Source organism: Pseudoliparis swirei, chromosome 18, assembly GCF_029220125.1.
Source record: "Pseudoliparis swirei isolate HS2019 ecotype Mariana Trench chromosome 18, NWPU_hadal_v1, whole genome shotgun sequence".
NCBI lineage: Eukaryota > Metazoa > Chordata > Actinopteri > Perciformes > Liparidae > Pseudoliparis > Pseudoliparis swirei.
The window spans coordinates 28271841-28295634 of NC_079405.1; the positions used below are offsets into that span (position 1 = coordinate 28271841).

At 45.5% G+C, this 23794-nt stretch overlaps 2 protein-coding genes and 1 long non-coding RNA gene across 6 annotated transcripts; 1 reads left to right on the plus strand and 2 right to left on the minus strand.

Annotated features, from left to right (window-relative positions):
• Window positions 1-331: 331 nt before the first annotated feature.
• Window positions 332-13491, minus strand: LOC130208362 (eukaryotic translation initiation factor 4B-like). 3 transcript variants are annotated; one of them, XM_056437441.1, is made up of 14 exons: window positions 13398-13491; window positions 11702-11842; window positions 6009-6196; window positions 5140-5256; window positions 5000-5054; window positions 4767-4913; window positions 4028-4165; window positions 3758-3931; window positions 3382-3670; window positions 3163-3251; window positions 2028-2298; window positions 1892-1929; window positions 1231-1291; window positions 332-1065 (listed from the first exon to the last, which is right to left on the minus strand). In XM_056437441.1, the coding sequence occupies exons 1-14, from the start codon at window positions 13474-13476 to the stop codon at window positions 1029-1031; spliced, it is 1824 nt and encodes a 607-aa protein (XP_056293416.1). In that variant the 5' UTR covers window positions 13477-13491; the 3' UTR covers window positions 332-1028. The 3 variants fall into 3 exon arrangements, with proteins under 3 accessions (XP_056293416.1, XP_056293414.1, XP_056293415.1); XM_056437439.1 differs by lacking the exon at window positions 13398-13491 and adding an exon at window positions 12322-12559; XM_056437440.1 differs by lacking the exons at window positions 1231-1291; window positions 13398-13491 and adding an exon at window positions 12322-12559.
• On the plus strand, window positions 6203-10964 carry LOC130208363 (uncharacterized). Its single transcript, XR_008834403.1, has 2 exons — window positions 6203-7524; window positions 7634-10964. It is a non-coding gene; the product is annotated as an uncharacterized LOC130208363 (long non-coding RNA).
• Window positions 13492-17067: 3576 nt separating the features above from the next.
• Window positions 17068-21530, minus strand: LOC130208808 (keratin, type I cytoskeletal 18-like). Of its 2 annotated transcripts, none has more exons than XM_056438145.1 (7): window positions 20997-21530; window positions 19022-19104; window positions 18764-18920; window positions 18526-18690; window positions 18316-18441; window positions 17464-17684; window positions 17068-17314 (listed from the first exon to the last, which is right to left on the minus strand). In XM_056438145.1, exons 1-7 carry the CDS (start codon window positions 21426-21428, stop codon window positions 17278-17280), a joined length of 1221 nt encoding a protein of 406 aa, XP_056294120.1. In that variant the 5' UTR covers window positions 21429-21530; the 3' UTR covers window positions 17068-17277. The 2 variants fall into 2 exon arrangements, with proteins under 2 accessions (XP_056294120.1, XP_056294121.1); XM_056438146.1 differs by having other exon boundaries at window positions 17418-17684.
• Window positions 21531-23794: the final 2264 nt, after the last annotated feature.

The window sequence follows — 23794 nt, forward strand, 5'->3', positions numbered from 1 at the left end:
TGTTATTTTCTTCACCTTCATGCAGGGACACTTTAAATATTTCTTCTCTTTCATATTGCTGCCGACGGGCTCCTGTGGGGGTCCCGTCTCACAGCTCTGGGGGTCTGACACTCAGCAGGACCCGGACCAGCTGCCACCCGGAGCCGGACCCCAGCAGGGGCGGGGGGGTCACAGGACCCGGTCCCGTCCCTCGGACCACACGAGGAGACAAACACTTTGTTGTTGCACGTCAAAGTGACGCGTTTGATGACGCAACATGTGATGTTTCATCAACAGGTGTCTCAGACCCCCCCCCCCCACACACACACACGAGAAATAACCACATACCATGTCAACGCACATAATGACCCCAATTTATTGGAAGACATGATCATAGAAACCCTCACACAGGCGACTCACGACTTCCCCCAAATTAGCGTGGCTCACCCAGTGGCTGCTGACCCGGCGGTCCGGTCCTGGTTCTGTTCAGCATGCGGGTCCGTCTACGCTACATGCTGCACACATCACATGGCCTAAAGTCGTGGAAGACGGGATACTCAATAGAATTTGATTCATCGATTTAAAATAACTCATAATTTACTTGAAGCCGTACATGAGGAGCCGGTTCCACGTCTGAACCACAAACATACAAATTTATTTCTTCCCCACTTTTTCCATTTATTTATTACAATTAATTCAATGTTATCCATCACTTTTTCATGTGTCAGCTACTTCTTTTTCCATTTTAAAAACAAGTCCAGTATGCGACTATTCTTAAGAAGCTGAATAGTCCTGAAGGGGGAGGGGAGAGAGAGTGTGTGGGGGGGAGTTTTAAAGAAAAAAGGACAGATTTGGAGGAGGAAAGGAAGGAGGGAGTGAGTGATGTCCTCCCAGGAGCCTCTTCCGTGTGAGGAGTTTTTTTTTCATAAACCATGTGAGATTATTTTTTTCCGCGGTCGTCTTCATCTCCTCTTCTTCTTCTTCTTCTTCACCCGCCTTCGTGTCTCTTCTTCTTCTCTACTCTGCATCGTCTCCTTGGTCTCCGGCCATCAGCAGAGCGGCGTACTTACTGGCTGAGCTGAACTTCTGCAGGGAAACAGAACCTGGATCAGTACAGGCGGCTTCCGGGACGCTGCACTGAGACTAGAGGTCAGAGGTCAACCCTCTAGAGGGCGGCGATGGGCATTGGCTGGGGGGAGCAACTGGAGGGGGGGGACCCTGGAATGAAGTCTCATCCTCGGCAGGACTTACAGGGCTTGGGGACGCGTCATATCTCTTGGGCTCTGGTCTGGAGTCTCGTCTGTTGTCCTTTCTACAATCAGAGCAACACCGAGTTAACACCCTGTCTGCCTCGGTTCTCCAGTCTCTGTTGGGGCCCTCTCCGGGGCCGCCTCGAGGCCCTGGAGGGCCCCCTCGTGCCGCGACGGGGGGCCCCGACGGATACCGTCAGCCTCTTAAAGGAGAACCCAGACAGGTGAGTGAGGGTGGGGGGGGCAGGGCTCTCTATAAATACATATACACACGATCTTTCTCCAAGCAGAACCGTGGTGCGTGTCATTCTGCAGCACACAATGACATGTCTCAGTGCTCCCCGATGAATACAACTCAAGATGCGTTCATGACCTCCTCCCTGATGTGACGTGTGTGTGTGTGTGTGTGTGTAAAAGGTGAGTTTGACCTTTCATGGACTTTACTGCACAAACTGAAACGATCAGTTCTCATGCAAACCTTCAAATCTTTTTCTTTTTAACCAATTTCAGCATCAATACGGAAAATAAATCTCCAAAGGTTCTGCTGGACTGAAGAAGAGGTCAACGACCTCACAGGAGGTGAGCGAGCGGTCTTCCTTTGACCGTCTCTCCTGAACTCTGGATATCGGTAAACTCTCCCGCTCATCAGGAGGTCTTCTTACCTTTTCCAGATTCACCTTCATCTGCAGAACTCGGGGCGCTGAAGAGAAAGAAATAAGAGTCAGGGGCAGAAGATAAAACTCCTCCACGAGTCTTTGAGAGTTTACTCCAAAGCTCCAGTCTTCTTTGAGCGCTCACCTGAGCTTGGGAGGAGCTGAATCCCCCGGGGAGACGGGGGAGGCCGGGGGCCGCCCGTCTCCTCCCTCGCTGGAACCCGTGCTGGCCGCGCTCCTCTTGGCCCAGACGTTCTCCTTCGGAGGAGGTGCAAGCACCACCTTCAGCAGCTCCTTGGGGCAGCTGGTGGCGGGCGGGGGGGGCAGCGGTGAGGTCCCGGGGGAGGAGGGCTCCCCTTCTCTCCCACTGAAAACCTCGTTCTCTCCAGATCGCTCAGTATCTCGACACCGGGAGCCTGGAGGAGGAGGAGGAGCGTCGTTAATGTTACGTTCAACTCGTTCACCGCTTGGTGGCAGCGCTCTTCAGACACAAAAAAAAAAAAAAGGTATTGAACGGCCACCGAGAAGCTCAACACTGCCCCCTGCAGGCGTGAAGAGAAGCTGCATCAGGAGTAAACTGGGTTCTTACACTATTGACCAGTGGATTTCCAGAACTTTAACCCTTGTGTTGCCTTCGGGTCATTTTGACCCGATTCAATATTTAACCCTCCTGTCGCCTTCGGGTTAATTTGACCCGATTCAATGTTTAATGTCGGTGTTCTTTCGGGAGTCAACAAACAAACATAAAGTACCTCACACTTAAACTTGGAAAACAATATTAATTCTAATAATTTTCTGGAGATTTTAATAGCTGGGGTCATATTGACCTCAAGGGTAAAATATGTTAGTAAATATAAAGGTAACAGGAGGGCGAAACATTGAATCGGGTCAAATTGACCCTAAGGCAACACAAGGGTTAAACAACATTCCATGACCAAACTGAAATCTCGGTTTATACATGAAACTGTGAGAACATTTAGTATTTAAACTGTGAATTCAAAGCATACAGTATACATGAAATTAAACAAATGACCAACGAACTTTCCAGTTACGGTGCGTTCACTTGCAACACGGAAAAAAGAAAACTGCGCCGCCAGTAAGAGAGCGTATGTCGGCTAATATTTTGAGCGTCTTTCTTTCTAAAACATATTTATTATTTCAAACTGGGCGTAAATGAACATGTGATTATAACAACATTTCCATGACTTTTCCAAAACTCTTGTGATTTACGTATTCTTCCAGGTTTTCCATGACCGTACGAACCCCGAGTAAAAGCTCACCTCTTCCAGAAGTACCGTCATGCTGTGAAGACTCACTTCCTGTGCGAGAGCGCTGAGTCTGAGGCTCTTCAGTGCGCCAGCTCGGGTCCCTGAGAGCAAAACGACATTTAAAACAGAAGAAGAAAAAGAAGAAGTGACAGTTCTGAGCACCGAGTGTGTGTCGCTGGTACTTTGAGTGTGTGTGTGTGTGTGTGAGGCGCCGTCATCTCGCCCTCTCACCTGTCTCTCATCTTTCTGTCGGGTCCCCGGCCTTTGTCGTCCTCCAGCTGCCTCTGCAGCCGCTCCTCCTCCTTCTTCAGCCGCTCCTCCACCTCCCTCTCCTTGGCCGCCGTGTCCACCGGCTTGGCGTTACCGAAGATGGATGAAGTCCTGCTGCCGGAGGTCGGAGGTGCGGCTTGGGGGGGAGCACCACCACCACCTCCTCCTCCTCCTCCTCCTCTGCTACCTTCCTCGTCCTTGGGCATGCTACGGGGCTTGAGCACCAGCTTGGGTCTCTGCACAGAAGACGCTGTGAAAACAAACGATTCTGTTATCGCGGCTGGAAATATCAGCAGAACCGTAAATATAGATTCTGAGGAAAGTGTGGATCTCTCACCGTCGTTCCTGTCCTCCCTCTTCTCGTACCGCTCCTCGCGGTCTCCGCCGTAACGATCGCCGCCGCGGTCCCCGCCGTAACGGTCTCCGCCGCTTCGAGTGTCGTCGTAATCGCGGCGGTAGCCGGTGCCGAAGGCGCGGCGACCTCCCGCGCCGCCCGCCCCGGAGTCGAAACCTAGAGGAGGAAACGGACGATTGGATCCCCTCCATCAGGAAAAAGGGGGCGTGTCTTAAAACCATTTTTGTGGGTTTCACGACGGGGAGCACAAACCTCCTCGATCGAAGTCTCTGCGGTCCCGGTCGTCGTAGCGGTCCCGGAAGCGGTCTCGGTCTCTTCCCGAATCAAAGCGGTCGTTGTCCCGCCGCGGTCCGTCTTTGAAGCGGTCCGACTCGAAGCGATCCCGTGATCCTGCAAGAACAACGACGAAGACGATGATGATTTGCTTGAGGAGTTTCTCTGCTCATGAATTGCTGACATGGTCCAACAGTTTGCAGACACACACAGAACTGTAGAGAGATGTTTATAAAGCTGTTATTACAACCAGGAAGCAAAAGGTTTGCTCTATTTTTTTCCGAGTGAATTTGGAAACTTTCTAATAGGAGGCGTGTTCAGAACAGGAAGATCAGGTCAGAATATCCTGATTTAAAGCGCATGGTTTAAACTGATGATGCTGGAGCTGCAGAATCAGAAATACTTAAAACACGCCAGACATTTCTATCCGTCTTATATTTCCATTTGTGTATTTTTTATATGGCGGTAGCGCATTTACTGTTAAAGTAAGAATTTTGGACAATCAGAGCAACTGTTGGTCATTTAAAAAAAGAAATAAAGAAAAACATTTTATGAATTTTTTTGTTTTCCTACCTTTCCACGGCACAGATGTCGAGGCATGTTGTGAATTTTGTGCATATCGTTACGTCCTTAGTTTATTTAAAATAATATTCTATTAAACGGGTCCTTTCTGTCTAGAACCACACACGCACACGCACACACACACTTCTCGACTCACTCTCTCCAAAGGCCTCCTCTCTCTTGGGAGGTCCGTCGTCGGCATCAGAGCTGGGTCGAGCCCTCCAGTCGGTGTCCGTCTTGTCGGGGCCCAGGTCCGACATCCGTCCACCCCGGTCCCGGCCTCCCATGGAGCCATTGTCTCTCTCTGGGTTGAGAAGAGGAGAGATTAAAGTTTCATTAGAGGAGGAACTATTCCCGACCCGAGGACCAGGAGAAGGGAGCGGCGCGTACCTTTATCGTTCGACTGGTCTGCGATATCTACACGGATCCTTCGGTTCCCCAGGTTCTGTTGGCATGAACGAGTCGGTGGTCATTTACACGCGTGCGAGAAGAAGAAACTATGACGTTGTGTTCTCGTTGCAGCGCCTCACCTCCTCGTTGAGACTCAGGGCCCTCAGCAGGGAGTCCACGTCATCGAATTCGGCGTAACCGAAGCCCTTCAGCCTCTCTGGGTTGCTGGGCTCTCGAGGCAGACGCACCGCACTGATCTGGTGAAGGTGGGGACAGAACATGTGAAAACAGAGAACGCACTGATCTGGGGTCAGCGCTGTAGTTTACCCACATAGGAGGAGACGCCTGGAGCAGAGTGCAAATTAAAAATAGGGACGACTCTGGAATGGAGGAAACAGGAATGTTTCCTTTGCCCTAAAACATAATCCCTGCACTACAAAGACATCAGGGACCTCAAACATGCATCAATCAGTATTTTAAGTCTGGTATAAACTCGCTGGAGCATTACTTAGTACGGTCTGTATGTGCATTGAGAGGGTGCTCATGTGAGACTGGTGGGCGGAGCTCATGTTGCATGTGTGATGCATGTCTGCATGTGATGAATGTATGTGTTATACATGCTGCATGTATGTGACGCAAGTATGCATGTGTGTGATGTATGCGTGTGTGTTGCATGTATGATGCATGTATGTATGTGTGTTGCATGTATGATGCATGCATGTGATATGCATGTATGCGTGTGTGATGCATGTATTCGTGTGTGTTGCATGTATGATGCATGTATGCATGTGATATGCATGTATGCGTGTGTGATGCATGTATGCATGTGTATTGCATGTGTTTGTGTGTGTTGCATGTATGCGTGTGATATGCATGTATGCATGTGTATTGCATGTATGTGTGTGTGTTGCATGTGTGATGCAGGTATGCATGTGTATTGCATGTGTGATGTATGTATGCGTGTGTTGCATGGATGCATGTATGTTATACGTGTGCGTGCTACACTTACTGCCAAGCCGCGGAAGAAGTCTTTGATGGAGTCCTCGGTGACGTCATAGGGCAGGTTGCCCAGGAAGGCCGTGTACGGCGGGCTGCGGGGCAGCCGGGACCGGTCCACGTCGGGCTCGCGGGCCGAGCGCGGCGCTGTGGGCAGGGCGGAGCGGTCGATGCCCTCCTCCGTGTGCCACGAGGTCGAGACTGGAGCGCCGAGGGGAGAGAACCGATAAACAAACAGAGAACTACCGCCGGCCGCCCAGGATGTTTATCTTTCACAACAATGAAGCTCGGTGGGACCGGTCCAGACTCTTCGCTTGAGGAGTTCACAGCCAAACCTCCAGGATATTTAAACTGTGGGTTCCTTATAATGCAAGAAATACTCGACTTGTTCAAAAGCAATAAAATACCCATGAATACGAGATATTTAGAGATGTTTACGGTCACTCCTCTGCATTGTGGAGGTTAGTTTACGGCTCATCTATGGATTACACTCCTCTTTTTGATTCTTTACTTCGTTTTGTTTCTATGCCATTTGGCTTTTTGAATAATACAGAAAGAAAGAGTAATCACATTTGCATTATTCCAAACAAATATGAGCAAAAGGTGCACATGAGAGCAACAGTTCATCCCTAATAGATAGTAAGATAATTTTTGATAATATATGTATTAATGAGGAGTTAAATATCTGTATAAGAGTTCCTTTCAAAACACTGGAACAAATGGAAAGATTAAAGCTCAAGAAGCCGAGTTACGTTGTCATCTTGAACTTTGATAATTTATTATATATTCATGGTTATAGCTACGTATTTAATTTAAGAGCGTTGTCGACGTTGCATCAGTATAATCTAAACCAGACTTACTCAACAGGCGGCCCGCGGACGCTTATTTTGTGGCCCCCGACATGCCTGGTTATGAATGCATAATAATTATAATTAGCCAACCAAAATCGTGTGAAAATTAGGTAGTGCGCCTTTAATTTAACCCTCTGAAAACGAAGCCCGCTACAGTGCGTTTTGACAGCTTTATGTTTTTAAAATCTGTATATCTCCGCGACAATACGTCGTCGAGATACGTTTAAAATACTGGATGAATCCGGAGGATTTCCTCTTCCGTTCATTTCTCTACCGTAAGCTCCTCTGCGATTCACAGAGAAAGATAGGGGGACGAACGTGTCGGGTGACGCGGCACCGACTAGTGTGATTTGCCAATGCGGTTGTCCGTCAACATTTTGCGGAGAAGAACAACCAATGAACACTCAAGAAATCACAAGGACCTACCCACCTCCCAGGTGGAGCTCATTAGCAGTCTGTCAGTCAGAGAAGCCAGAGAACACGGCGCGAACGGACTTCAAGATTTCAAGATTCAAGATTCAAGATGTTTTATTTGTCACATACACACACAGGGTGTGCAGTGAAATGAAAGTGGCAATGGAAGCAGCTGCAGCGACTTTGGCGAGCAGCGCGGAGCCTCAGAGGAGCTCCAGAGCCACGAGGAGGAACACGCAGCCAGAAGAGATCCACTTGGACCGGGTAAGAGTCTTCACTAAACTTTACGTGTCCGTGTCCGGACGTGTCTGTTATGTGTCTCGTCACGGTGTCTGTTACGTGTGGCGGTGCTGACTAGTATTATATTTTACAGAGAGGATTCACCAGCACCTGCAGTGCAGCCTGCAGATCCACCTGCAGCCCCACCTGCAGCTCTACCTGTCCGGCCAGCAATGGTCTCGTGCCCCGGAGGACCATGACACGATGACATGATGCCATTATAGTGAAGCCATATTGTAAATATTCTGTATCAATATTTGTGTTCTGTTTTCTATTTCTCAACATGAATATTATGGAGAATATGTTTACTTTTTGTAATGTATAATACATTTATTTGAAGAAGAAAAAATGTAAATGGTCATTTTTTATTTGCACACACCCCATGAAACTTTATCTGCAATATTAAGTCATTTCTCAGTCCCATCTTTATCATTTTGGTGAATGTGTGACGGACCACATCATTTCTACTCAAAAAACGATAATACAAAATGTGGTTTTTGACATCTTTACATGTATCTAGCATTGTATTCAGATATTTCACTGCTTTTGTGAACCTATGACCTTTGGTAAACCAATTTTAAACACCAAAACAGTTGGTCCACATGAGTAAAGGTGTGTTTTCAGAAGAGATATGAAGAATTTTTAGAAATCGAACTTACATTTTCAGCTTTAGGGCCATATTTTTTCTTTCCACTTGTACCTGAGGTCAATTGTGCCTCATTATATAGAGAGCTGAGATTGTTCTGGAATTTTTGATGTATAACACATGGGTATGTGTCATATGCAAAAGCCTTTTAAAGGTGAATTTAATTTTGTTTGTAAAATCGAGTCGAAAGGGCTGCGTTTGAGGAACAACTCATAGAGCTGCAGCACAACAACATCCTCAAAGAAAGACACAAGGAGGAGAGCATTGACACATTCTGGATATCCTGTGTTCTGAGGAACACAAACCCTGCATTAATCCTGTGTGCTCAGAAAATCCTGACCTGCTTTGGATCTACTTATGTGTGTGAAAGCTCCTTCTCTGCCATGGGAATAATAAAATCAAAGCAGCGTTCCCGTCTAACTGACAGACGTTTGGCAGACTATCTCAGAGCAGCTACAACTGAGCAACAACCAGATCTGAAAGGACTTGTGAAAAGAATGCACACTCAGAGCTCTCACTAGGAATAAGTAAACAGTTGTTTGTTATATTGTTATTAATATTTGTGAAATGCAGACTCAGAGCTCTCAATAGGAAAAGTAGCAATTGCAAACTTTATCAATGTCATCAATGCAAAGCTATTCACTCCAATGTTAATAAAACATCAGCTTGACCAACACTTGTCATCCTTGGAAAAGCAGTCGCTTCACTACATTTGTTACTGAAACTAGGAATATTTGTTAAATATTCCATGATGCTTTGGAATGCATTAAAAATGACTAGCAAGACAGCATATTAAACAGCAGTAGTAAATACAGTGAATAAAATGGTACAAATATATGTTAATAATAATTTGTGGCCCTTTGCACCTGTTGTGGTTTAAATGTGGCCCTCTTGGCCTCCGAAGTTGAGTACCCCTGATCTAAACCCTCTATGTGGTTCTCCAACTTGCCCGAGCCCAGGACCTTTTCTTACCGCCGTACATTTTAATAGGACGTGGAAAAAAAACAAAAAAAACACCAACGCCGCTCTGCAACGCCGCGTCATATTCCTCGTGTTTCAGCGGCTGCATTCGGATATCGATCTGGCTTTTTCTTTTTGCATTAGAGCAGTGGTGCCAGGGTTACGGCCCTCGGGCCGGACTCGGGCCGACTGTACGTCACACCCGATCCGCGGGTGATAAGTAGGGTTGGGTACCGGAATCCGGTGCCACATTACAACCGGTAATACCCGGACCAAAACGCAACGCACATTCCGGTGCCTGAGCCGATTGAAATTGAAAAAAACTATTGTTGTGAACTTCTCAGGTGACTCCGCCCTGTCAGCCGGTTACGAGCCTCTCATATTTAACTCTGACAGCGGAGGCTGCGCCGTGTGGAGCACACCAGCGTCAGGCTGGGCGCGATCACGTGGAGACCGATGATGACGAGCAGCCTTAACTCAGATTAGTACCGTATCGTTGATTGCAAGTCTTGCATTCATAAAAGTAGCCCAAGAAATAATAAATTAGCCATTATAACCATGTTTAAGCTAGCTCGCATGTAGCGCTAGCTACGAGCTACGAGCGTGACAGTCTGCTAGCAGGTGTGTTGGTGTCCAGCGGTCCCGGCTGTTTACCCGGTGTTACCGGGAATATAATGACGGAGGAATGAAGACCGTGGGGCGTCACTTTGTTTCAGTGGAACTCTCGCTGTCAGAAGCAAAACTGTATGTGTCACGTGTCATCTTCAGTCCCTCTGATTGGTTGTTCTCTTTGCCCATCAACACAGTGACAGGATTAACCCTATAAGGTCTGCACATGACAATACATATCACCTCATATAATGGAGAACATATCTTGTGTATGTTAACAGTCTGATATCCGTTGTGTGTCGGTGCTCCATGATAACGGCTTCTTCAGGGAATATGGCCAAAGAGGTTTTTAATGTCCTCATTGTGCGTTTAAAAAAAAAAGTATCGGTTCAGGCACCGGTATCGTTTTAAAAGTACCGGTTTAGCACCGGTATCGGAAAAAACCCAAACGATACCCATCCCTAAAGGGGAGGATATATATATTATTTTTTAAGATAATTTTTTTACATTTCGGTGGAATCTGTCAGTTGGTCTGTTGCTTCTTCCCGCCTCAGCTGAAGCAGCCCCGGTCGTGCTGATCGAGATGTCGTTTTCAAAAAAGAGGAAGGTTGACACTGAAGGTCGCATCTTTCAGGAAAGATGGAAGGAACAGTATTTATCTTGGGAAGTAGGAGGCAAACCCGTGTGTCTTATTTGTTCTCAACAAGTGGCTGTAGCTAAGGAGTATAACATAGCTGGTGATATGAATTGTTATATGAATTTGATGACATCAGTGTGCTTTGTTGATATGAATTGTTATATGAATTTATCTCATGTGAGTGTGGGGGGTTATGATATGTTTGGGATATGTCATCCCAACTTAAACCAATACAAAATAAATACTAAAAAAATATAATAAAACCGTTTACACTTGTGTTATTTATAGGAAATGTGTTTTGTTGGCACCTAGTCTATTTTGGTGCATTTCTAATTTATATATGTAGGCTACTTGCATGGATAGGAAAATGTTATGTTTTTAGAGGGTAACTGTCTCCTGCTTTAGGCTATGTAATTGTAGGCCTCCTTGTGAGGCAATTTTGGTGCCAATGCAATTTCTTAATGATGTGTAGGCAGGGTTTTTCCTGCATAGAGAAAATTTGGGCGCGCGCCTAAGCCGTTTTCCCGAGCGCCTATGACAAATCCCGAGCGCCTAAGGCAAAAAAAATGTCCGCGATGGAAAAAATAAAAACTGTGTTCATCACGTGCATGTCAGCGAATATGTTCTCAATAGTATGTTTCAAGTCGGCTCCAGCCGAACCCTCATTCTGTTTGGATCAATCGTAATCGAGTTCAGTGTTTCCCCGAGGTTTACAGCTTCAGGGGGGCGGGACTAGTGCCGCTTGCCATGTTGGTGCCCTAAGCTTAATTTAACACTGAGGTGTGCTCACCTGTGTGCGCGCATCACCGCTGAGCGAGGCGCGCATCGCTCTGTCGCGCGAGCCGAGAATTGTTGACGGTGGGGGGGGACGAAAATTAGAATGGCGGGTGGAGATTTCACCCTGTTCTAATGTTCTTAGTTGGGGAAACACTGGAGTTGATAAGCGTGTCTTCTTGTCTGATCAATACGCAACTGTGAGGTGCGCGAATGGACCGAGCGGCCAGCTGCTGATCACTCAACAGCCCGATCTGCACGAATAGACGGAAACATTTTTTTGGGAGCACCGAAGACCCATTTTGACCCAGGAAAAACCCTGGTAGGCCTTCATGAATAATCTCAAATAGCCTACCTATCCATGTGTTGAGTCAGTGTTTGGCCTTTTCAGTCCGAAAGTGTAATCCGGCCCCCTGAGATCTCACTTGAGAAAAATCTGGCCCCCTGTCCAATTTCACCCTGGCATCCCTGCGTTAGAGGGACAGAAGCCAGACCGATCCCGGGGTTTGCAAGATTACGTCTCTCCGCACGCTCACCATCTCCGTCGAGGTCGTCGGTTTCGTCGGCCCAGCTGGTGGACTTCACTGGGTAGCTGGGGGGCGCGTTGCTGGTTCCCTTGTCTTCTGCCAGGAAGTCAGTCAGGGTGAGGGTCTTCCCCTTCTTGTTCTTCTTCTTAGCTGAAGAGGGAGATGAACACAGTCAGACGTAGAAGAAACACGCACGACCCTGGGTTAGTCGTCTATACGGATATCGGTCGAGGAAATCTTTAAAGCCGCGTAGAATTTAAATTAATTGAATATATTGTACACATTTATGGCAAAAAATGCTAAATTTAAGATGATTACTGCCTCAAAAACAGGGAAGTCAGACGGTCACTGGCTTGTTGAGTCGTTTTTGCACAACTCGATGAAATATTACATAATGCAATGCTGCCAGATTAAATCTTTGCAACAGCAACACAACATCGGTCTAGGTTTGTGTCTCTGGACTTATTTTGGAAAGTAAACACGGAGAGCTGTCCGCTTGTCCAACCGCTCACCGGGAAAAAAAAGGTTCATCTGTTGGTTTTGCCCCAATAATGCAACTCAGGATCAATAACTGGACACATTCAACCCACCAGATCACACAATTATTACTACATTGTAATATAATAGACCTTGGACTCGTGCATGTGAAGAGCAAACAGTTGCATGGGGGATGCACACAAGAGCAGGTCTGTCTTGTTTTGGTCTGATGCAAAACAGGAAAAACAGAGGAAAACAGAAAAAGGGAGCGACTCTGCTCGCTGTGAGCTTTATTGTGAAAAGCCGAGCTGTCAGGCATTCTTCACACACATCGGGGCAAAACCTGCACGCAGACAGGAGATAATGCGACGTCATTGTTTACAAGTCGCGGGCCGGCCTCGCCGCCCCCTCCAGACGGGAGACTAACCCCCACGACTCGCTTTAAGAGCTCTTCTTTAGCGCAGCCACGCGCATTGAGGTTGCGCAACGTTAACTTCTGGCAGCACCAACAGGCGCATAACAGTGAGTGCACGCGCATACACACACGTAGATTGCTTTCCGTGTGCACGTCTCTGCGTGAAGGAGTGCTAACTGAAGCCAGGGTTAGTGTGCACCCTCGTTTAGCAGGCTAGGTTTTTTTTTTTAGGGCCTAGTGCACGTCGCGGCGCCTGGATCCAAGTGCGCCATCTTTCTCGGCTTTCCTCGGGATGGGACCGCGCTAAATAAACCAGGTTGCCACGCCAGCCCAGATAAGTATCGTTCGGAGTCGACCCCCTCGACGGGAGCCGGCTAACCCCACGCGGCTACCAGCAAACACCCGGCGCCGGGAAGCTAGGCTGCACACGTGGGGTGAGACTCCTCGGCCCCAACTCCTCCTCCCCGAGCCGGGCCCACGGCGGAGCTCCGCCACCGGCCCCTCAAGCGACATTTCACAGCACGTCTCCACGACGGTTGAACGCGGCGCGGAGCTGTATGAACAGCCGCCATGACTTCTTTCCCCCTCACGGGGAAACACCACATGTAAAAAATCCGTAACATTTCGGGGGGGGGGGGAAACCCGTCAGGTCGCTACCGGGGCCAGAAACAACCGACGGACCGGCTTATAAACGCGGGACAACGAGACGAGACTTCAACGACCTCTAAACCGAACGTGTGTGATCGTGCCGCGGTATAAAGCCGCTGAAATCCCACCCGACAGAGCCGGAGCGTTCAACCTCATAAGCCTCACCTGACGCCGCCATGTTGGAGAACGAGTTCGCTGTAGTTCCCCGGATGAAGGCGTCAGAGGGTTTGGCGGGAGCGCGCATCGGCGTCACCGCCTGTTCACGGGCCCGTCCCCACCCTTGTGCGCGCGTTCATGTGATCAAGAGATGACTTTTGCTTTTGCTTCTCGTGACTTTCACGTTATTATTTATTTATTCAGTGTTATACTCTATCTTTATTATTTATGTTATTTGTATTTATATAGTTATTTATTTATTTAGTGTTATACTTCTTACAAATGACCTCTTAATGGCAGCAGATAGAGGACTCCTATCTGTCCTGGTCTTGTTAGACCTTAGTGCTGCATTCGACACCATTGACCATGACATCCTATTACAGAGACTGGAGCAGTCGATTGGCATTTCAGGCACGGCACTAAGTTGGTTTAAATCCTATTTATCAGATCGATCTCAGTTTGTATTTGCAAACGATGACGCCTCGATAACCACCAACGTTAATCACGGAGTTCCACAAGGTTCTGTGCTTGGACCAATTTTATTTACCTTATACATGCTTCCTTTGGGCAATATTATCAGGAAACACTCCATAAACTTTCATTGTTATGCAGATGATACTCAACTATATCTATCGATAAAACCAGAGGAGAGCAACCAACTCGGTAAAATTCAAGCATGTCTTCAAGACATAAAAACATGGATGACCTGCAACTTCTTGATGTTAAACTCAGACAAAACCGAAGTAATTTTACTCGGCCCTGAGCACCTCAGAGATCAATTATCTGGTGATGTGGTTTCTGTAGACGGCATTGCTCTAGCATCCAACACCACTGTAAAGAATCTTGGCGTTATCTTTGATCGGGACTTGTCCTTTTAACTCCCACGTAAATCTCAAGGACTGCATTCTTTCATCTACGTAATATTTCAAAAATCAGGCACATCTTGTCTAAAAAAGATGCAGAAAAATTGGTTCACGCGTTCGTTACTTCGAGACTGGATTACTGCAACTCCTTATTATCAGGCTGCTCTAATAAATCTCTTAGGTCCCTCCAGTTGATCCAGAATGCTGCAGCTCGTGTTCTCACTAAAACTAAGAAAAGAGATCACATCACTCCTGCACTAGCTGCTCTGCACTGGCTCCCAGTAAAATCAAGAATCACTTTTAAAATTCTTCTCTTAACGTACAAAGCCTTGATTGGTGATGCTCCATCATATCTTAAGGAGCTTGTCGTACCATATTGCCCCACTAGAGAGCTACGCTCACTAAATGCGGGACTACTTGTAGTTCCTAGAGTCTTAAAAAGTAGAATGGGAGCCAGAGCCTTTAGTTATCAAGCTCCTCTTTTATGGAACCAGCTTCACCTTCAGTCCGGGAGGCAGACACAGTCACCTCGTTTAAGAGTAGACTTAAGACCTTCCTCTTTGACAGAGCTTATAGTTAGGGCTGAATCAGGTTTGCCCTGGTCCAGCCCCTTGATATGCTGCTATAGGCTTATAGCTGCCGGGGGACGTTTAGGATGCACTGAGTACCTATCTCCTCTTTTTTCTCTCCTTAGGGATGAATTTTCATCTCTCAATCACACGTTACTAACTCTCCTTTCTCCCCGGAGTCCTTGTGACTTCACGTCTCATGGGGTCATCGGACCCTATGAGACGCCATAGATCATATCTGCCTGATGGGTCATCGAGGTCTGGGTCGTGGAATTCCTGCTACCGACGACGCCACTGTCCTGTTGAGACTCCGCCCACTGTTGAGACTCCGCCCACTGTTGAGACTCCGTCCACTCCGCCATCTGCCTGATGGATTGTGGAGGTCTCCATCGTGGAATATGCCTACTATGAACTATTCATACACTCTGTCACATTCATTGAATGTATTTTAACTCTAAATCTGTCCTTCTGGTCACATTACATCTATTGTTCTGTCCATCCTGGAGAGGGATCCTCCTCTGTTCTCTCCTGAAGGTTTCTTCCCTTTTTTCCCCCCTGAAGGGTTATTTGGGAGTTTTTCCTGGTCCGATGTGAGGTTTTGGGGCAGGGATGTCTATGTGTACAGATTGTAAAGCACTCCGAGACAAATTTGTAATTTGTGAAATTGGGCTATACAAATAAACTGAATTGAATTTAATTACACTACTCATACTGTTCTTTATTATTTATCTGTTATTCATTATTATATAGTTTTTATTTATTTAGTGTTATACTTCTTATACTACTCATACTGTTCTTTATTATTTATCTGTTATTTCTAATTATATAGTTTTTATTTATTTAGTGTTATACTTCTTACACTACTCATACTGTTCTTTATTATGTATCTGTTATTTATATTGATATAGTTTTCATTTATTTAGTGTTATACTTCTTACATTACTCATACTGTTCTTTATTATTTATCTGTTATTTAAATTTATATAGTTTTTATTTATTTAGTGTTATACTACTTACACTACTCATACTGTTCTTTATCATTTATGTTATTTATATTTATATAGTTTTTATTTATTTAGTGTTATACTACTTACACTACTCATACTGTTCTTTTTCTTTATTATTGATCTGTTATTTATATAGTTATTTATATATTTAGTGTTACACTATTTACATAGTGTTCTTTTTATTAATTAATTATCTGTTATTTATATTTATATGAATAGATAAATAGTTATTTATTTAGTTGTATACCAGTTACATGACTATCCTGTGATTTCTTTTTATTATTTATCTGTTATTTATATTTATATAGTTATTTATCTAGCACACTGCGCTGTGACTTTCAAGTTTTTCTTTATTTATTAAGTGTTATCCTACTTGCACTACTTATACTGTTATTTTTCTTTATTATGTATCTGTTATTCATATTTATACAGTTATTTATTTAGCACACTGCACTTGTACTGTTTCTTTTGTGCAATAAAGTTTAGTCCACTGTCATTTTGAAGCAGGCAGGACACAGACACCTCATGTGCTCTTGTCTTTTCTTGCTTTAAACTATATTCAAAGTAACGATAACATTTCCCTAAACTTTCCTCAACTCCTTCATTTTTAAACTTTAATTTCAATTTAATTTTGTACATGATCATTTCCTTTATTATTTAAATTCCTAAATGTAATATGTGCTGCTATTTTATTTTATTGTATTGTATATTTGTACAAATATTTTGCTGCTGCATAAGGGGATGAATAAAGTGAAATCTAATCCCAAATAATATTAATCAGTTATTTTTTTATGGATGACATTAATTCCATAAATAATAATGTTTTGGAAAAAAAGAAATGTGACAGTAGTTAAAATCCTTGTATGTTAAATATGTTGCTAATATGAGTTTATTGGTGTAATATGTGTATAAATACCAGATATTTGACTTTACTTCTCTCAGTGGAAAGAGTCCTCACACATCAGCGCATTGTTTTGAAGGTTATTGCGCCCTCCAGTGGCCAAACACCGACAGTGCAGCTTTAATCAAACTAATGCAAATATGATTTTTCTTTTGTAATTAAGTCAGCAAAAACAAAATCATGTAACTATTGAGCCATTTCGTGAACAGAAATGTTATACTGAGTTATTTTAGATCATATAAACTCCTGAGACTTCTTTTACCCCGCTAAATAGTGCAATCTTTCACGTTCTTAAACCATGTATATATTTAAAAAAGCAAACGGCACAAGAGACATGACTGTGGGTCAACAAGTGGTTTTTTAATTCATTTTTATGTTGCCAATGCTTTTCAAAAAGCTCTGTTTCACTGGTCAAAAGCCTTTATTCACATCTGCTGAACTCATTTACGGTTTATTGGCTCGAGATAATTGGACCGGCATGTATTTTATTTATTTGTTTCCAAAATGAATAGTTGTGGTCTTCACTGAGATTCTTCTGTTCAGAATGAGCTACATGGACGCCAGCTCCTCCAGAGCATCCTGCAGCCTGTGCACAGAGGAAAGGAGACATTCGGACTCTGTTCATGTCGAATGGAAGTATTACCTCTCTTCATCATCGTACGACAACCACGCATGTATTTTGTATTCACCTCCGACACCATCACCATCGTCCCCGGGAGCTGTTCTAACTCTTACTTGAAGTCTCCTCCGTCCATCAGCGTCTTGTAGGTGCCGATCTCGGCCTCCAGCTTCATCTTCATGTTGAGCAGCGCCTCGTACTCCTGGGTCTGCTGCTGGATGTTGGCCCTGAGGTTGGTGAGCTCCTCCTCCAGGCGGATGATGATGCCGTTGTAGCGCTCCGTCTCCATGTTGTTCCGCTGCTCCGTGTTGCGCAATGTGTCCTCCAAGGATGCTTTCTGATGGACGGAGTGAAAAGAAAGGAGGAGGACTCACAAGTGTGCACGCAAAAATAATAAAGGAACACGTGAGGACGCTAGGACAGGCTTCACATGTGGACCGATGGGTTTCCAGGACTTTTCAATGACACTACAATTACTTTTTAATTACTTTTCAATTACTTTTTAAATTACTTTTCAATTACTTCTTTTAATTTTATGACTTTTCAATGTCTTTCCTTTCCATGACCTTTCTATAACTTATCAATGACCTTTGCATGACTTTAAATCAAATTTCCATGACCAAACATTTTGTGAAATCCCGGCATATACACGACTATATTCCTTAAATGAGAGACAATAGTTTGATTAAAAGACTAAATATCTATTTAAATGTTTATTATTTTAAACAAATTCAGCATAAATGAACATATGAATATAAACTCTGTGACTTTTCCAAAACTTTTGGGATTGAATTATTTTCAAAGGACTGTTCCAGACTTGTAAATAACCATTTAAAAATGTCATGACTTTTCCAGGTTTTCCATGAGCGTCTGAACATTCCTGTCATAATGAGACCTCATTATTTAACTCTATTTGAATATTTCAGGCCTGTTGATTAAAATAAAGACAACCAGAATAAAAGGCTCACTAAGCTCTGTTGGGATGCCAGTTCGATCTCCAGCGTCTGGATCTGTCTGGTGGAGTCGCTCCGCTCCATTTGGGCTCCCTGGAGGGCCTCTGTGTTCTGCGATACCTCCACCTGCACATCTGAGATCTGGAAAGGGGGGGGGGGGTGTGAGCTCAGGAACAAGACGAGTCTCCTGAGACTTCCCAGACCTCCGTCACATCGAGGCTTCACCTGGTTTTCGTGCCACCGCTTGAGATCTTCGGCGTTCTCCAGGGCCATCTTCTCGTAGTTGTCCCTCACGTCCTCCATCACCTGGGTCAGGTCCTGGCCTTTGGGGGCGTCGATGTCCACCTGCACGCCCGACTGCGAGATCTGGCTCCTCAGCTCCATCACCTCCTGCAGGAGAGACGCTCAGCGGCACGTTCAGAAAGAAGGAAAGAGGAGCGCGCGATGCCTTCAGGGAACTCACGTTCTCGTGGTTCTTCTTGAGGAAGGCCAGCTCCTCCCCGACGGCTTCGATCTCGCTCTCGATGTTGATCCGGGTCATGTTGGTGTCGTCGATGAGCTTCCTCAGCCCGCCGATGTCGGCCTCCACCGACTGGCGAATCGCCGTCTCGTTGTCGAACCTGGAGGACGGCGACAAATCCTCCGGTCACATCGACGCGCGACACGTAGGAACGCCACGCCGTCCGAGCTCAGACACGGAGAACAAAACACGGATACGCACTTCACTTTGAAGTCGTCGGCGGCGAGGCGGGCGTTGTCGATCTGCAGCACGAAACGAGCGTTTTCCCCGATTTTATCGAAGATCTGGAGAGAAAAAAGTGAAATTAAGTTTCAGAAAGAAGTCGATTATTCCTCATCCTCTTTTTTATGTGCAAGTTCTGACTCTATTATCTGCCCAGGGTTACCATGTGGGCCCATGGCGGTCCATGGGTTTTCAAGAACTTTTTAATTACTTTTAAATTACTTTTTAATTACTTTTTAATTACTTTTCAATGTCTTTCCTTTCCATGACCTTTCTATAACTTATCAATGACCTTTGCATGACTTTAAACCAAATTTCCATCACCAAATATTTGTGAAATCCCGGCGTATACACGACTATATTCCTTAAATGAGAGACAATAGTTTGATTAAAAGACTAAATATCTATATAAATGTGTATTCCTTTAATCAAACTCAGCGTAAATTAACATATGAATATAAACTCTGTGACTTTTCCAAAACTTTTGGGATTGAATTATTTTCAAGGGACTTTTCCCGGTGGAAATAACCATTTTAAAATTCCATGACTTTTCCAGGTTTTCCTAAAAGAATGGAGTTTTAGAAAGAAGTCGATTATTCCTCATCCTCTTTTTTATGTGCGACTTCTCACTCATTATTTAGATTTGGACTCCGTCTGGATCGACCTGTGTGTCCCTCCCATATGGCCTGTGACCCCACATTAGGGTCAGAATAAGGCTTTTAAATATTAATCTGTGATTGCTCTCCAACGTGTGTGAATCTTCTCTCCTGGTGGCGTGAAAACTGAGAAAATCAATAAAACAAATACACTTTTATTTTTAAAAAAGGAACCGATTGTTGGAGGCGGAGCTCCGATCACGAGGTGATGTCTTCCACACGGCGACTGCGTTGAACACAGGATTTTTTTTAAATGACTATTTCCCCTTCTGGTACAATAAAATAATAAAAAACCAGATGAGTCAGAGTGAGAAGAGGAACTTCCAGACCGAAGCACAGGAACAGAGGATGTTCCCGAGCCCGCTGGGCTTCCTGTCTGAATTCTCCAATTTGTTTACGTGTGCAGTGAACGCAACATTCTTGGAGCGTGAATGTTTCTGAGGAAGAGGAGGATGAAGATACTCGGGCCTCTTATATGTGTGAAAAGCACAAAGCGCCATCACTAAGTCGCTTCGAGACACTGGAGACGGGCCGCGGCCCAAGAATGTGACATTTGACTCTCAGACTGAAGCTGATTGTTACACACACACACACACACACACACACACACACGCACACACACACACACACACACAGACACACACACACACACACAGACACACACACACGCTGGCAGTGCGAGAGTGTCATGGCCACACATCTGTTTCACATTGAGCCCCCCCCCCCCCGACACCAGAGAACCAGCGTTTACAGCAGAACGCGTTGGAAGAGTTCTCTCTCTCTCTTTTCTTTCTTTAGAGAGCGTTTCCCTTCTTCTCTCTCTCTCTCTCTCTTTTCTTTCTTTAGAGAGCGTTTCCCTTCTTCTCTCTCTCTCTCTCTCTCTTTTCTTTCTTTAGAGAGCGTTTCCCTTCTTCTTCTCTCTCTCTCTCTCTCGTTGCCCTCGTGTTGGTGATTCATTCGAAGGAGGAAGTTCTGCCCAGTTTTTTTCAGAGGGGGGGTGGGGGGTCAGAGCTCGGCAACCACAACCACACCCTGGTTTTCATTCTGCTGCGAGAAACGAGAAACGCGATATCGGCCATAAAGGAGAAAAAAAAGAAAGGCCACCGGTCCCCGAACCTGCGAATATATTCGCCGTTAAAAAGCATAAAAAGATGAAGAAGAACACGAGTTCTAGAAGTCGCTGGATCACGAGGACACGCGAGGCCCTTCTTCAGCATCTCGAGGCCTCCTCTTCCTCAGCTCACATCCCGGTCTCCCCCCCCCCCGTTCTAAAGGTGAAGGTCGGAGGTCGCGCTCACCTGGTTGCGCAGGTCGTCGATGGCGGGCTGGTACTTGCCGTAGTCCTTCACGTTGGGCCCCCCCCGCTCCATGGCCTCCAGGATGCGGCCCTCCAGCTCCTTGTTGGCGTGCTCCAGGCTCCTCACCGTCTCCAGGTAGGTGGCCAGGCGGTCGTTGAGGTTCTGCATGGCGCCCCGCTCGTTGCCCGTGATCCCGGCGGCGCCGCCACCGGCGGAACCAGAACCCCCGAAACCTGAGCCCATGCCCATGCCGTTGCCCATCTTGTAGGAGGAGGAGGAGGAGTAGGAGGAGGACATCGGGGCGCCGGATCGCAGCGAGGACGCCGAGCTGGAGGAGATGCGGGAGCCCATCCCGCCGGCGCCGCCGTGGATGCTGGCCGAGCTGTACCGGGGCGAGGACCGGCTCTGCATGGCGGATCTCTGGAAGCTCATCTTTTCTTTTTGGTGAAGTTTAGTTGAGTGGAAGAAGAAGACGAGGAGACGAGGAGACGAGGAGACGAGGAGACTCAGCGCTGCAGCTGGCGATAGGAAAGTGAGGCCGGCGGTGGGAGGTGGAGAACTTTATACTCAAACACAGCTGGCCTCTCAGACCCGGCCCACTTCGGCATCGCCCTGGCCTCCCTCCCCCCTCCCCTCCCCCCCTCCCCCTCCCTCTCTGCTCTCATTCACCCACATGTTCCCTTTTTTGTGTGGTGTTTTTTAATATTTCCGGTCTCCATGGAGATGTTTGAGGCTGAGCACGCATTCCCCGAGCGAATGGATCCGACCGTGGAGGCCGCGTGAAGCAGCAACAGATCTGTTGTGTGCACACACGTTATGAGGCTCTACAACAGATCACCTCTTGCCAGATCGCAATAACTGCAATAATAACTTCATATCCACACTATGTTGATCTGCACTTCACACATTTCATTTACTTACACTACACACATACACTTCATTTTAATTTACACTACACACATACACACACTTTGCATTTTGCACACTGTCTATATTTAATATTTTTATATTTAATTTAATTTGTCATTAGTATTGTATTGTGTATTGTGTATGCATATATGTTGTATATATACATATATATTTTATTTGATATTTTACTTTGTATACTTCTTGTATACATCTTTATCTTTCATCCCTGTTTTTTATATTTTATTTTTTATTCTTGTGTGTTTAGTTTATTGGTGCTGCTACTGTTACGACAAATTTCCCCTTGGGGATTAATAAAGTACATATCTATCTATCTATCTAAAGTTAAAGAGTTAAAGTTAAACTATTCTTTTCTCTGGAAGCAGGCGCACACATTCCTGTCGTTTGCCCATAAAAGGCTGAATGCGGCTCAGAATAAACATATTTAGACTGCCTTCTTATCGGAGGAACTGAACCCAGAGAGAGATACTGAGTCTGGAGGGTGTGTGTGTGTGTGTGTGTGTGTGTGTGTGTGTGTGTGGGGGGGGGATTCTTTCATTGGGTTCGTAGACTCGCGAAGGACGAATTTAGGCCGTGGCATTGAGATGTTCGCGGCGGTCACGACGTTCCTAAACTTTACTGATAAAAAACAGTTTCCGTCTACGCTCAGATTTTAATATGCGGAGGATATGAAAGCCGAGGACGCGTCGATGAACCCAGATTACCAGACGAGACGCCTGGAGACAGAGACAGAGAGAGAGAGAGACAGAGAGAGAGAGAGAGAGAGAGAGAGAGAGACAGAGAGAGAGAGAGAGAGAGACAGAGAGACAGAGAGACAGAGAGAGAGAGAGAGAGAGAGACAGAGAGACAGAGAGAGAGAGAGACAGAGAGACAGAGAGAGAGAGAGAGAGACAGAGAGAGAGAGAGAGAGAGAGAGAGAGAGAGAGAGAGAGAGAGAGAGACAGAGAGAGAGAGAGAGAGAGAGAGAGAGAGACAGAGAGACAGAGAGAGAGAGAGAGAGAGAGAGAGAGAGACAGAGAGAGAGAGAGAGAGAGAGAGAGAGAGAGAGAGAGAGAGAGAGACAGAGAGAGAGAGAGACAGAGAGAGAGCGCTGTGTTCAGGACCCCAGAGAAAGAACAGATCAGATCGGCTCTGTGCAGAATATTAAAGCGGTATCTTTAAAGCTGCTGCGGCGTGAGGACGGCCTCCGACTCGAGAGCTTCGGGAAGCAGAACACTCAGCGCTCGTTCACTTCGACTCGCGTGTTCGGCGAAGTTAAACCTTTATCAACCGGGTGAGACTTGGATTGAAAATCTCTTTTTCGAGGGCGACGGGCAGCAACATGAGGAACACACAAACAAACACACACACAACAGGTAAGAAGAAAGAGTGAGAGACGGTGACATCACAGAGTTCATTTAGGAATCATGAACCACACACAAGCCGCCGTGGAGCCACGCCGGATATGAAACATGTATCTCAGAGGCCCGGTGAGTCCTCTGGTGTCACTGAGAACCACACAGCTCAACGTTTATTCAGCATTAACCTCACTTTTACTCGTGTTTGCATCAAACAGACTAAATTATGTCTCTTTTTTGTAGTTGTTTATCCTTATGTTTTAATATGAGCATCATCTAAAAATCTGCACATGCAATGTCAATGGAACGACGTTAAAATGGACGTAAGAATGGTTTAACTCCTTTTTGGTTTTCAAAAGGATTATTTATAAAATTATTTTTAAGTGTGATTGAAAAGTATGTGTATGGAAGATGTATGTAAATCTAAATCTATATATATAATTTGTTATTTTCTTTATTTTATATTAATTATCTGATTTATTTGACAATAATAATAACAAATACTATATACATACACATTATATATATATATAT